The sequence below is a fragment of the Canis lupus genome, chromosome 32, assembly GCF_003254725.2.
Source record: "Canis lupus dingo isolate Sandy chromosome 32, ASM325472v2, whole genome shotgun sequence".
Lineage (NCBI taxonomy): Eukaryota > Metazoa > Chordata > Mammalia > Carnivora > Canidae > Canis > Canis lupus.
The window spans coordinates 5320533-5336142 of record NC_064274.1 but is presented as its reverse complement, the minus strand read 5'-3'; the positions used below and the strand labels follow the sequence as shown (position 1 = coordinate 5336142).

General features: G+C 36.4%; 1 protein-coding gene across 3 annotated transcripts in view; it reads left to right on the top strand.

Annotated features, from left to right (window-relative positions):
* Nucleotides 1–15610, top strand: part of PRKG2 (protein kinase cGMP-dependent 2) — a 99514-nt gene that overhangs the window by 43432 nt on the left and 40472 nt on the right. For all 3 annotated transcript variants that reach the window (XM_049105011.1, XM_035709754.2, XM_035709755.2), the window contains exons 6-9: nt 857–920; nt 8362–8439; nt 10056–10150; nt 13431–13499. In XM_049105011.1, coding sequence (XP_048960968.1) covers nt 857–920; nt 8362–8439; nt 10056–10150; nt 13431–13499 — 306 coding nt within the window. The remainder of the gene's footprint in view (nt 1–856; nt 921–8361; nt 8440–10055; nt 10151–13430; nt 13500–15610) is intronic.

The following is a 15610-nucleotide window of genomic DNA, read 5'->3' as shown; positions in this document are numbered from 1 at the left end:
AAGAGAAATTTCTCTAAAAGAATTTAATCATTTGACTGGCTAATCATACTGAGTGGAATTTCTGATTTTAAAAAAAGATTTCATTTATTTATTTGAGAGAGAGAGAGTGTGTGTGTGTGAACACAGGAGTGGGAGGGTCAAAGGGAGAGGGAGAAGCAGACTCTCCACTGAGCAGGGAGCCCAATAACGTGAGGCCCAATGACCTGAACCCAAGGCAGATGGTTAACCTACTGAGCCACCCAGGCACCCCTGATTTTTTTTCAAATAATAACTTCCAGTATTCTATTTCATTCTCTGCATATTATCTGTAAAAACATTCCAGTTACATGCCCCTGGTTACCATTAATTTTGAGACTGTACAGTATGACTAATAATCAAAGATCATTTCCATGCTAATTCTTATATTCCCCCCTGGATTCAGCCTTTACTTAATTACAAGGATTTAGATGAAAATCTGATCCTCCTCTGGAAGCAGAGCTCCTCACTCATATTAATAAAAGAGATACTGAGATGTGGAGGGAAACAAATTTCTGGATGTGATTCACTCTGAAAACCAACAACAAATATGAAATGGCTTTTTTCCCTCAAACAGACAAATTTTTTTTTCTCTTTATGGTATCTTACTATATTTATTTATTTGCCTATGATACATAACTGTGATTACATGTGGTTATATAATTTCATGTATTTGAAATTCAGTTATTTATGTGTGATATATTTTGGAGGTTTACTTTGGAAAAATTAAAGTGCATCATATTTTTTTTAGATGTGGGTAAAATTTTTTTGAACTACATATAGGTGCATATTTATAGTTTAATTCAGTAAGATAACTAAGGGTTTCTTTTTAATTTTGAAGTGTATCCTTGCTGAAGAATTTACCTGAAGATAAATTAACCAAGATCATTGACTGCTTGGAAGTGGTAAGAAAATTTAAAGGAAAAAATACATTTCATTAGAAGACCATAGAATCTAGTTGTTATTAGCATTGTAAATGAATGACAAGGAAAAGATGGTAGGTTGCTAGGCTATTGAGTCCAGGAGCCTTTTTGTGAAAAACCTTGGACCTACCACATAGGGAACTGAGAGGCTGGGATAGGTTTAGGTGACTGTTCTGGAATTTATAAAAGGAAATTGGACTTGCATGTGTAAAGTGACATTTGATTTACAAACTTTAATCTTTTTAGTACATTTTATAAAACTAATCTGCCTTACTGGATAGGCATTTGATTTTCTGCAGTTAACATCACAATCCCGTGTAGAGTTTTCCAGTATAAAGCAGTCAGTGATGCTTAATTAGGTAATGGAGTAGAGAAGGATACATTGGAGCTTTTGGGAATAGCCCCCTGAATCAGGCTATGAAACAGCTCCATAGTTTAAAATTCAACACCATGAAAAGACATTTAAAAACCCTTGCATTTAAGGAGCACTTTACCTATTTTAATATCTAGGGGAAAACAGTGTATTGGAATGTGTTCAAAAACTCATATAAAAAAAAAAACCTCATATGAGGCATCATCCAGATGGTTGGTTCTAGTCCAAGGCTAGTCAAGTCTTTTTGTGAATAAAGCTTTTATAACATGTACCTTGGATTCTAGTGATATGCATTATATGAAAACCTCTTCAGATTTCAGAGAATAAAATTCAAAGCAAATAATTTCTCTCTGATTTTTTTTTTGGGGGGGGGGTGTCAATTTCGTTGAAACCAGAATGGGCTTTTACAGAATGTAAAAGGAGGTAAGGATTAGTAAAGAAGTCTGACTTCTTTCAAGTCTGACATGCTGACTTGAAGCTTTTATAAAGCTGTTCTCTGTGGAAGCTGTAAAAATCTCTACAAGACTGATTGTTGACAGATTCATACCTCTGTCAATCACAATATACAATGTAAACTAATATCTGTTGAGAAGGGAGCACTGACCATTTTATCCTTAAGAGTAAGTGACACCAGTAATGTTTCCATTTACAATTCATGGAAACTGTCCAGCAGTTTATCAAGGACAGGCCCTGATGACACAGTGCCTGGCCTTGTGTCCCCAGAGTATAGAGATATGAAGTCATTTTCAAGAGGACTGCTTGCCCCGCATCTCCTGGGATTTTCCCAGTGTAACATAACCCAACCACAGATGTTACAAATTAATAATTCATCCTAATTTCTGAGAGTGTGTGTTAAAGCTGGAGTAGCCCTATATTTTTTTTTTAACTGAGGAAATCTGTTTTTAATATAATACTAATAGAGTAGATTCACCAGAGGGGAATTCCATGCTAACAGCAAATATTAAAATTTAGTATCATTAAAAATAAATGGTAAATTAGACATTTATTGCAGCCACAGGCAACAGCTACAGAATATATATATGAGGGTGCAAATCCAGTATTAATTAACACACAATTTGAGTTTGAAAGTTTTCATCTTTTAAAACACCCTAGAAAGGCTTTATTATATCTCAGCATTTGCAGACAGCAGCACAATTTATAAAGGTCCCTTTATTCATACCTGGCAAACAAATGTGTCTCTATAGTGTGTAAAAATTCTCAAATGCTAAAGTGATTAGCAAGGGAGTAATGGGATCTATTTAGCGTTAAGAAAAGCACATAATTTACCAGCATAGCTTGGACTAATGACCCATCAACAGGCTCCTGACAACAGCCAATCACTAATGCATTGGAGTTATAACAGGACGCCTGCTGAGTTCCAGGACCAGCTGTCCCATAATCTTTGAAAAACAAAACAAAACAAAAAAAACAAAAAACAAGCTGAATCTGGCATGCTGTTTAGGAATTGATTTGGGAGGTTTTTAATTTTTATGTGGGGACAGGGAAGGGATATCGGAATATCCCATCACCAAGCAGTTGATCTGAAGTGTTTGTGAACACTTTGACCACTGCACATTTAGATAAATGGCTCCGATTTTCCAGTATCCTGGGAGCGTTTCTTGCTTTAGCTTAAATCACTCATTCAATTCTAGAAGTAGGCATCACCTTTAAGCCTCAACTTGTGTTCTGATGAGAAAACAGTACCAACGCATTCAAGAGGTAACTAGTGAACATCATGAGGTGTGTTACAGATTCCGAATGCAGTGCTGGTGTTAATGGTGATGAAAATGATAACGTGAATTCTGCACCTGGCGATTGTGCAGTAAGGAGCACAAAGTGGAAGGAGTTTCTGTTCACACAAGAAGCATGGGATTTGATTGTGGTTGATCAAAATGTCACCTTACTTTTGTTAGAGAGCTTTGATATGTGATCCAGTGGCCCTCTGCACTGTGACTCTGATGTGACATCTTTCATGAAACTGGAGGTGTAGTAGTAGTAGGCTGAGGTGGGGTCACGTGGAATATTATTGCCCTTACCCACATCACCCGTGATGCTGCTTGAAAGGTGGATTCCCGGGTACTACCTTGCATTTACTGAATCAGAAACTCCGGGTATTGGCCCAGAAATGCTCACTTCAACAATTTATGTGATTCTTATGCTTATTAAAGTTTGAGAGCACTACTTTAAAGTCATGAATAGAATACCTGTATTTAGAGTTTGCCATAGTCTATCTCTTTATTCAGAGATTTTCCAATATTCGTAGTTTTTAAAAATCTAATTTTCATTCTTTTAGTTCCTGCTAACACCTGCATAAACCAGAGGGTTTTCTTATTTTAATGATTACATCCAGAGTCATAAGAAAGTTGAGATAACTGTGGATTTTGTCTGTTTATGGACCAGTTAGCTAAAGGTGGGGCAGCTGAGTGTCATAGAAAGTTCACTAGTCCAAAGTGTGGAGATTAGTGTTTATGGTCAAGCTTCTGTCAGTAACAGCTGTCAATTAATAATGGTAGGCAGTAGAGTTTCCTCATCTACAAAATAAGGGCATGTCGGCCAGATACCTACAGGCTCCTTCAACGTTTCGTTACAGAATTCTAGATAGTTGGCTCACTCAGGTGAGAGGAATTTCTGTGGGTTTTCATTTTGTAGGCTCTAGTTCCTTGGAAATAAGCAACAGGTACTAAATTTCGCCTGAATGGTTGATAAGGGTCCACCTGATCCAAATGTATTTGCTTTAAAATATCTAAGGTATTTTAACTATCATACTTGGGCAAAAAAAAAAAAAAAAATTGTTGGTGAGAACCCAAATAACTGTATACACTTTTTTAAACAACCAACTTGGGTACATAGTTACATGATGCAGAATGTGTGTGTGTGTGTGTGTGTGTGTGTATCATGCGTCTGATTGTGTATCATCAATACTTCCCTGTGATGAAGATTTCTAGCCACATGCTAAAGACTAACGAAGCTATAGGCTTGCTACTTGGTCTTGGTTCTCCATCACTTTGGGTTTTTCTTCTGGTTTTATACATATTATTATAGGCATTTAGGCTTTAGCATTTTCTAGATATCACTGACTGAGCATTTTCTTTATAGCAAAAAACTCTTCGCATCTTTATTTTTTTTTTAATTTTTATTTATTTATGATAGTCACAGAGAGAGAGAGAGAGAGGCAGAGACATAAGCAGAGGGAGAAGCAGGCTCCATGCACCGGGAGCCCGACGTGGGACTCGATCCCGGGTCTCCAGGATCGCGCCCTGGGCCAAAGGCAGGCGCCAAACCGCTGCGCCACCCAGGGATCCCTCTCTTTGCATCTTTAGCTACTGCTGTGCTGTGTATAGTTTTCTTCTGACCTCTACCGCTTAGTCTGCCCTGGGATTGATTTCCTTATTTTTACCTCTTGCTATATGCTAAGTAACTACTCTCAGGGTTTCTACATGTCTTCTTTAAAAATATCTTTTTCAGACTCTGGGTCACAGCTCATTAGTAGATCAGGAAATTAATTTGGAGGAACATTTAAAAAAATATCAGTAGTAAGTATAAATATGATTTAAATATATTTCAATTTTATGTAAATGTTTCTATGTGTGCATGCTTACATATGTATATATGGGTGTACACCTAAAATGTATTTTTTTACTGTAAGTCAGAGTAAAAAATGCTTGAAAATCATGGCTCCAGAGGACAGGGTCTATGGCTTCTTGGTCCTATAAGGGACCCCTTTGCAGCATAACCACAGGACAATAACCACACTGTTTGCATTTCTCTTTTTGGTGTTGGAGACCACCCTGGCTAGACTGGCTGCACTCCCCAGTTGACAAATACTGGCCAGTCTGGCATCATAGCCAGTACTTACCACCATATATTTTTGGTCTGACCTACATCCACAGCCTTTTCTGATCTATGAAGTTACTGTCAACACACTGGGAGGTATTATTTATCTTCCTCCCATGGTTTTGAGTGACAAAGAGCCATCCCTAGGAAAAATACCACTAGGAAGGTTGCCCCTTAAGAAACAATAAGGCTCTTTCTCAGTATTCCCTTTCAAGCTTCGCCTTAGCTTCTCTGACTGGCAGGAATTAAAGCCACACATCTGCGCACACCAGAGGCTTTATAATAGCTGAAGAACAGTCTACCAGCACTTTAGAAATTCTCCATGTCTCTTCTGTTCCATGTGGGTAGTGGGGAGTGAGATAGGGGTGGGAACAGGAGACATTATAGAGCAGACTGTCTGAAATGGGGACATCTAACTTGACACCAGTAGTCCCAGTTAAAGAGAATTGAACAGTAGCTGCATCATGAAAATGCCAAACCATGGAGTGTGGTCACTTACTCAGACACCGAGGCTCATGATCATCTCAACTGTGAAATTGAGCTTGTGTGTGGCGACAGTCTGTGATAAAGCTAAGACGAGGCTGAATAGAGCTGGAGTAAGCAAACCAGGATTCAAGAAACTCAAATATCATTTTCCAAATAAAGTAGAGGTTTGTCCGTTGCTCACATAACAGTCCATGAGGATAGTCCCTGGTGGCTACACAGAAGGAACTCAAGTCAGGGGGTATATGATCCCCTTCCCAAGATCTCTCTATGAAGACACGTGCCTGAAATGGCTTACTTATGGACCTGGCCCTAGAGGCGGCACACATCACTTCTGCTAAGGTTCTTTTAACAGGAAGTTAATCACATGCTATAGCTAACAGGGAGGCTGGGGCATGTAGTTAGCTGAACAGCCAGATATATTGTAGAAGGCTTTGATGGCCAGCTCTCAGGCCCTTTGACAGGAATTAAGAGGTACCAGGTGCTTAGTGTTTATCAAATGTGCTATCAGATGCTTTAGATACATTATCTCAGCATTAGGTATGGTAGGTCATGCCATTTTAATTCTATGGAAAAGTAAACTGAGGTCCAGAAGGTTTAAGTAACAGCTATGCAAACCATTATCATCTTCCTCCTTAACATGGCAATCATTAATTGAGTATTTACTATGTTTCAGGTACTTTTCACACATCAAAACATGGTCATGAGTTGGTTTATTGTGGTAAGCAGAACGGACTCCCCCCAAAATGTCCCAGATCCTAGTGCCTGGAATGTGTGAATATGTTATGTTAAGTGGTAAAAGAGACTGGGAAGATGTAATTAAGATTCAGGACCTTAAAATAAGGAGATTATTTCAGATTATCTGGGTGGGATGAATATAATTACATGAGCCCTTAAAAGCAGAGAATTTTCTCTGGCTGTCATCAGAGAGATGCAGCAGAAGTGGAAGTCCGAGAGATTTCAAGTCCAAGAAGAATTCGATTAGCCATTGCTGGTTATGAAGCACAGGGGGCTCTGTGCAAGGACTTAAGAGAGGTCTATAGGAACAAAGGGGCTGGCAGCCAGCATGGAAATGAGACCTTATCCTGTAACCTCAAGAAACTGAATTCTTCCAACAACCTGATTAAACTTGAAAGTGATTTTCCTTCAGAGCCTTCAGAAAGGAACACAGCCTGTTACTTTGAGTTAGTCTTGAGAGATCCTTATACAGAAAATCCAGGTGAGCCATGCTGTGCCTGGACTCTTTGGCACATGGAAACTGTGAGATAATAAATGGATGTTGTTAGAAGCCACTAAGAAATGCGTGGTTATTTGTTACAGCAGCAATAGAAAACTAATGTACTTCTCTAAATCTCTGAAGGTAAATGTGCTTATTTGAACTTTTTGGGTTGATGGATGTGAAATTCAAAGTAGAATTGGGATTTGAATCTAGATGTGTTTGGCTTCAGAGTACTTTTCCTCCTAAGATGTTTTGCTCCTTTCCATGAAATGTTGAAATGTCTTATAAAATGTACATAGGGCTATGTAAATAAAAGGTATGTTTATTCATATTAGGAGTAATATTTATTTCAAAAATGTACATAGGTTTTAGGAGTAAATGACCAAAAAGGATATTGAAATACAGCAGACCCAAAAGTAGTTTTGTTTGGATTTTATTTTCGAATCTAGAAGAAAAAGAGAGAGCTATTATATTGTTAATTATGCCTTTTTAGGGCAGCCTGGGTGGCTCAGCAGTTTAGCGCCTGCCTTCAGCCCAGGGCATGATCCTGGAGACCTGGAGTCCCACATTGGGCTCCCTGCATGGAGCCTGCTTCTCCCTCTGCCTGTGTCTCTGCCTCTCTCTCTGTATCTCTCATGAATTAATAAAAATATTTTTAAAAATGCCTTTTTAAATAAATCAAACAGGCCCATTTTTGTTTATATAAATAATTAAGAGATCCATTTTAGTTCTGTGACTTTGAGACAATGTTAAAGTGACATAGAGGTGAACGGTTTAATCCATCTTTCGTTTCCTAAGAGACTGAATTGTTTGTTTGATCTGACAAATGGATGAATTATTTTGCCCTGCCCAAGAATTCTCTGATGACATTGCACATATGTGAAGAAAACAAAGAAATAAGTGGATAAGGATAAGCCTACACTGAAAAACATAATTTACATGTGAAAAATTCTAATGTTGATCTTTTATGATGATAAATCTTTGAAAAGAATCCATATGAAAGAGCTACTTACTATGTACTTAGAGTTTTCCTCGCCTTTGCTCTTCAAGGAATTAGAAATTGAGTCTAATATTCCTGATGTCCACTGGAGCTAATATTTTCTATTTATTAGATTATCTTTTTCTAAACTCTAAACCCAATTTCAAACTGCTTACAGCTCACTGAACAGCTTGTATTTAGATTATTTGGGTGAAAGCTCACTTGTGTATCAGCGATTATTGCTTTGCTCTCATTTCTCTTCATGTTCTTTAGTCTCCATGCTTGAAAATCGGTCTTTCAGGTGAATTTTCTCTGGGAAAGATAAACATTCATGCAGGTAATAAAGCAAAGTCTCCTTACTTTTCTACAGCTTATGACTGCAACATTCAAGAAGATTACAGTGACAATAAACAACAAATATAACGAATGGGCATGGAATGCTCATTTCAAAGACACGAGGAGTTCTATTTCATTTCTACCTTCATTTATATATCTCTACTGGATTTAACCTTTTCTTTTTCTCTCATTCCAATAGGAATACTATGACAAAGGAGATTATATTATTAGAGAGGGTGAGGAAGGAAGTACCTTCTTCATCTTAGCAAAAGGAAAGGTGAGTATTAATTACAGCTTACCTAAAGTACTTAATCAAAAAGTCTGTTCACATTAGCTTGCCATAAACACACTAGTGCTCAGCACGACACCATAGGAAAACTTCTGCCTTAAACAGGTAAAGGAGCTTCTACTCAGAAGAGTCTTGTGGGGTTTGGTCTGAGCACTGGGTTTGGGGGATGAAAGACCTGTGATGGGTTCTAGTAGAGACAGTAACTTCTTAGTGACCCTAGGCAGGTCGCTTGACTTCCTTTGGATCTCTTTTAATTGTTCATAAGGTGACTGGATTCTTTCTAAGATCCTTTTTTTTTTTTTCTAAGATCCTTTTTATCTGTGATTCTCCAAAAGCCCACAGGTTCAAGATCAGGGCTGGAAAATTTTTCCATCTGATAGATGCGATAAGCAGCAACAGGTAGGGGAGAATGAACTCGGCAGTTGAAGACAGCAGTGGCCAGGCATGAAGCTATAGAACAATATGGCTCCAGACTTCAACTCATATACTATAGCTCAAGTTGATTTAGATGCTAATGAAAATTTTAGGCTAGTGTATATACTGTAGATCTTTTTCTTTAATATTGAGTGGATAACATGTTACCAGTTATTCCTATGTTGACTCTCTACAATGTTCCTCAGAGATAAAAGGCATTAGCGAAGTACTGAATGACAGAGTGAAATCTTGATTATACAAATGTTTTAACAAATGTGCTTTCTTCCATGGGAGAGTTTGTCATCAGAGAGTTGAGCACTGCTATTGGTGAATTGATTTGTGGTTGAACCTTGAACCCAGCGAGGGAAAAAAAGATTAACATGATAATTTCAAACCTCAGAAACTCAACACTCAAAAACACTTTTTATCATTTCTCCCCAACCTGGACTCCATGCTTTGAAAGCATTCTGACTGATAAACAAATTGCACTTAATGTTTTTTAAAAATTTTAATTCATTGTGATTTCCATAGTGCTATTCAGAATTTCTAATCAACTAGAAGCAACCCTTGTGATCATGTTGAATTGGCGCAATTCTAGCTACAAACAAGGAATATTAAAGTTTTTATTTGGTCCTGCCATGGGAGTTCTTAAACTCACCTGGGCCATGGATCACACTGAGATACCTATGAAAGTTATCACCCTTCTCCGTATCCACATTTTCCATCCAGTTTTAGAGGGTACGCAGGATTCAACAAGTTAATCATGGACACAATTCAGAACTCTGACACTTAGCCTTATTCCTGATTAATCTGTCAATACTCTGGCTTTTTGAAAAAAGTAGAAGTTCCCGCAGGATCATTATTATTTGCTTTGAATAGCCCTATAAAGGAATCGCTAGATTCACATAAAAATTTTTTTAACTTTCAGAGGAGTTATTTGAATGGAGAATCTTCCTCTTACACACAGGTAGTCACTTGGTCGTGTTAAATCACAGGATTTGGCAGTCCCTCCAAATGAGATGATGGTAGTAAGATTATCTAACTACTGAAAGTTAAAGCTAAGGCTTGGCTATTTCCTTATTTTAGTCAAATTTATAAAGGTCTGGAAGGTCTGGTTGAATGGATATGTGTTCAGATTCTCATTTTTTTTCTTGTTTCCCCTCTCTTTTTAAATGTTTAACATCCTTTAGGTAAAAGTCACCCAGAGCACAGAGGGCCATGATCAACCACAAGTGATAAAAACACTGCAGAAAGGAGAATACTTTGGAGAAAAAGCTCTTATCAGGTAAATCCATGAATTTCTGTCCCATACTTAAATAAGTCTTTGATTGCTTTACGTGGTGCTCACTTCGGCAGCACATATATTAAAATTGATTGCTTTGCATGTGCAACTACTCATTTAGAGATGTCAAATTGAACTACCAAACTAATGTCAGCAAATATTCAGGAATTAAACAAAAGTTCTAAACTGAATGCTAAAAATTTTGTGTTTATGCATGAAATAAGTGGACTGATTTTGTACAGAGAAGAAATGGGGAAGGCTTAAATTTGCTAGTGAAAATAAAATTTGTGTCCTGTCAGAATCTTTACTTGAAAAGAGTCAGAGAAAGAGATTGAAATACATGAGAATTATAATTTTCCTTTAAGGACAAGTTTTTATATTTCCAAAGTTTAAAATATTGCCATTTTCCCCTTCTCAAAAAATTATCAAATAATGACTTTACATATTTTGTATGCTTTCAAATCATTATGCCAAAAGCAATAGCTTCTTAAGAATTTTTACCAGGTCATTTTGCAAGTTTTAGAAACAACTCAAAATAGTGTATATGAAACTTATACCTGAATCTTACGTCTTTTGAGATATGAGTTTATCTACTCTTGATCTAACTGATGGAAGAAATATTTATAAAGATCAATCAAATGTCTCAAGAGACACTTCCTGAAACTCAGAAAACAACCTCAACTCTAAAAAACACACTTTTAAAAATATAAATAACTTTATAAAAGATTGGAGTTTGAGCAATACTTATTTTGGAGTTACACATATTTTTAAATGACTTCTTGAAATTAAGACATCACTTAAACTTTATGTTATTACTAAATGGCTTTTATTTTCAAATCTATGCTTATAGAAATGAGCATTATTTCTGTTCATTTTCTTCCTTTTAATTTTTATCATAAAGTCCCATTTCTGCTGATTTGTATGTGATGATAATATTAAGTATAGAGCAAAGAAAAGGTGTTCGTGAATCACTGGAAGACAAATTTGATTATTTAAAAACTAAAAAAAGCTCTTATTTTTAAAGTAAAAACTGTTTAAACTTAGTAAGTTAGATTATAGTGATCTTGTAAATAATTTAAAAATAGAATTTAAAGACAAGCGAAAATTTTCTTTCTCATCTTCTGGCTCATAATTAACTTTGTTTCAATAACAGGGAAATTGTCCTTTTTAATTTCTTTGTTTGTGACAATATAAATAAATTCATGTAGTATAATTGTGTAATATTGTTATTCAAAACTTTGGTGTATTTGTTCTTAACATTACTAGATCATTTTTCTCAGACTTCCAAACAAAACAACTAAAGTTTAAAAATGCAGAGAACTTTATAAATGCACCAGTAGAGTCAAAATAGCTCTTGAAAGGAAATATGCTGTCTGATTTTGCTGGATCTGAAATAATTCATGCTATATGTCACAGCTAGCCAATTACAGTGTTTTCCCATGAGAAACATGGGAATTTATATTTAATAAAGATACCAAACTCCTCAGGCTTTTGGAAGCATAAAGCTAAAATCAAGGAAAAGGAGCATTGAATGCAAATACTTTTACGTTTTTGTACATTTCTTTGCTGTCACTTTTTAGGACCTCTGACAGTGACTCCATATTCTTTATATTCTGTGTATTTCTAAGACTTGACATTAAATAGTCCCAGGAGTTCTTGAAGCATTTTATGTGCAAAAATAAATCTGTGGCACTTACACCATCATTATGAAAGAAACATATGTGTGTTTATAAACACCTAATATTTATAAAGTGTTTATATTGCACCTAATATTTATAAAGTTCATAGTCAGTCAGTCTTGACACTGACAAGTGAAAGGGATGCCATACCTTTTCTTTTTCTGAACTCACAAATCAAATTGGCTCATATCTAAGATCATATGTATATGCATATGTATGTGTATATGTATATCTATATCTACATATAGATGTCTACAGACAGACATACAAGTTGAGTACCCAGCTCCCAGCTCAAAACCTCATCAATCTGGAATGTTTTCACTGATGTCATTTAGCAAAGACCCTGTAAACTTGAGAGCAACTATGGGTTGTATCAGAAGGACTCTGGATGTCAGCTGTGTGGATGAAGGACTTCTTTGGAATGAGAAATGGGTCACCAAGATTTTCCTATCCCACCACTAAGGGAAGAGCAAGGAACTATATATATTTTGTGTGATGCAGTTTTTCTTTTTTTAAGATTTTTTATTTATTTATTCATGAGAAACACAGAGAGGAGAGAGAGAGAGAGGCAGAGACACAGGCAGAGGGAAAAGCAGGCTCCATGCAGGGAGCCTGATGTGGGACTCGATCCCAGGACTCCAGGATCATGCCCTGGGCTTAAGGTGGCACTAAACTGCTGAGCCACCTGGGCTGCCCTATGCCATTTTTGATGAAGTTGCTGAGATCAGTCTCAACAGGCTTGTTCCTCCGAGTTACCTTAAGTGAATCTCACAGCACTGGGTACCATAAGGCGTGTACTATTTTTCAGTGTCTTTAGTTTGTAACTAATAGAGGGAGGAAACTAATATAAATAAAGGTCTCTATAGAAACACTTTACCCAATGCTTGGCCTATTGGTATTCATTAGATAATTAAATTTGCCATCATTAGATCATATGCCATAATTCATTGTATCTAAGCTATCCATTGTGAGGTGTGCCGCCATTATATTATGTACCCTTGAGAAAGAAAGACAATGCTATTAATTGCACTATGATTCATCATCAATTATGGGACATACTCTGATTTCAGAGATTTTAGTGGAAAATGTACATCTTAGGCTTTATGAAATTAAAGTATTTTAGTGTTTATTTAAATTATTGGTTGATATGACACTAAGAACACTTTCTTTGGGCTTTATTCTTGATTGGTGATTTATTATATGTTAATTACCTGAATGTTTTTTCCAGTAGATTTCTTTGCTCAGTTAATTTCAGGTTTGGCTGCTTTTTAATTAGCAATTCCCATTTGATCATAGGAGAGGAATTTTATTTTGGCTGATACAAAGCACAGAAGGACATCTCATACATAAGTCACAGTCACTGATTCCTCTCTGATCCCCATACAGTTATCTTCTTCTCTCAATTCCTTGTGTACATAACCCTTACTGGGACACATTTCAAATCCGTTTTTGGAAAGGAGTGGATTATAAGTTACGATGTTTAGAAAAAAAGCAGTCTTTGGAAGATGTAAGTGATGGTGTTTCATAAAAAAGTAGATTCTCTAATAAAAATGGATGTTTAATTTCTAACTGTAGAAAATTGACTTCCCTGTTTTTGTCTGCAGTGAGGATGTCAGATCAGCTAACATTATTGCTGAAGAAAATGATGTCGCATGCCTAGTTATAGATCGAGAGTAAGTATGCTGATGTTCTCGAAGAAGGCAGGCTCCGCCACCTTTGAAGACTTGGCCTTCTGTTACTCCAAGGGCCCATCTGTCTTCTTATTCTTCACCACTTAGAAATGCTGGCCTATCCTTAGCTGCGAGTACATTCTATTAAAATTCATGGGGAGGAACTGGGCCTTCTGATCTGAATCTGTCTGTGGCAGTGGCAGATGCTGGCAGGCTAAATATTTTGTGTGCAAAGTTTGTACATAAATATCAGTGATAGACTGATTTAAATTCTGCATCTTCCAGAGAAATAAGCTTATTAGTACTCATGGATTTTCTTTCCCCACACAATATAGTAAACAGTTCCATAATTTATTTCTAAAGTGCTCTAAGCAGTCAAAATTTTTTAAATAAGACCTATCTTTCTTGGGCATAATATAAAATACCCATTAGCTATATGTATTTCCAGAGAAGGTTTAACTTAACATTTGTAGTAATTTACAAGTGTTGTGTGTTAATACTTATCTCTAAATGTCTCAGGTTATTTTTCAGAAAAGTCTTACTTTGTGCCCTTAACTCATTTCAAATTATATTTGAATCTGGCTCCTTAGGTCTCTCATTAATCAGTTGGATATTTATTGATGATTATCTAGATAGAATAAAGGAAATCCAAATATACCAAAGCTAGGCCATTGTCTGAGAAATGTCATAGTGTAGTCAAAGAAATAGGGCATACTCATATGAAATATTAGCTAAAATTAGTAAAATGACAAGAAGTATCCCAAGGGAGTATGTAGTTGATTGCTAATTGAACATAACATTCATTGAACTTAGAGTTATAGAGATTTAGAACTGGAAATAACTTTAGAACATTTAAAAATCCTTTTTATTGTGCAAAATTTCACATAAGCAGACAGGGTGGTATTATGAACTCCATAATACAAGTTCAAAAATTATCAGTTAATGCCTTACCTATATCACTTTGCCACCCACTTCCTGCCTTTTCCATACTATTTTCTTTTTTTTTTAATTTTATTTATTTATTAATGAGAGAGAGACACACAGGGGCAGAGACACAGGCAGAGGGAGAAGCAGGCTCTCCACAAGAAGCTCGATGTGGGACTTGATACTGACCCTGGGATCAGGACCTGAGCCGAAAGCAGACGCTCAATCGCTGAGCCATCCAGGCATCCCTCCATACTATTTTCAAGCAAATCCAAACACAAAATTGTTCCATCTATAAATTTTAGTAGCATCTCTAAAAGATAAATGGTCCTTATAATACATGACCACAATAACATTAATATACTAAAAATTAGCAATAGTTATTTTTTATTTATTATTTGTAATCAAGATTTGTAATCAAAACACATAAAGTATTTTAGGTGTACAACATGATGATTTGATATATGTATATATTGCAAAACGACCACCGCAGTAAGTCTAGTTAGCATCCATCGCCACACATTGGACAATAATTTTTCATATCACTTACAATGATTTTAATCCCTCTCCTATGGATAAGAAAAGGAAATCCCAGGGCAGTAAAGAGATGGATGCCCTAGCGATGCCGGCAGTGATGGAGCAGGGGCTATCGCCCAGGTCTCCCGATTTCTTTCACATTCTTTGCACCGTGCTACTTTGCTCCCATAGCATGTGTTCAGAAAGAGGAGCAATCACAAAGTGGTAAAGTGGGCAAGGTTTGATTTTTTTTAAAGTGTGGAAATGGGGCTTAAAAATTCATAGGAGTTTTTCAAGCAAATAAGAAATGTAGAAGTCCAGGTGAAGTAAAATGTAAAAACAAAGGCAGAAGGGCTAGAAAGTGCAAAATATGTTCAGATAAAGGTAACCTTTGGAAGCCAGCTCACGAATGGGAAATATATTGGTACAGCATTGTCCCGATCATGCATTGTTTTGTGTATGAGTTCATTAAAAATATACGCAAGCACTCAATAGCATCAGCTGTGTGGTGGAATCTTATAAATTGCTCTAAAGCGCTGGGACTAAAAACATGACAAAAAGGAAGAACTCCTTTCCTTTTTCTTCATTGTAATCCCACAAGCAAGTATTTATACAGTATCTCCTGTATTCATAGTCCCTGAAAAGGATGCAGTGATTTCGTAGAGCTTATGTAT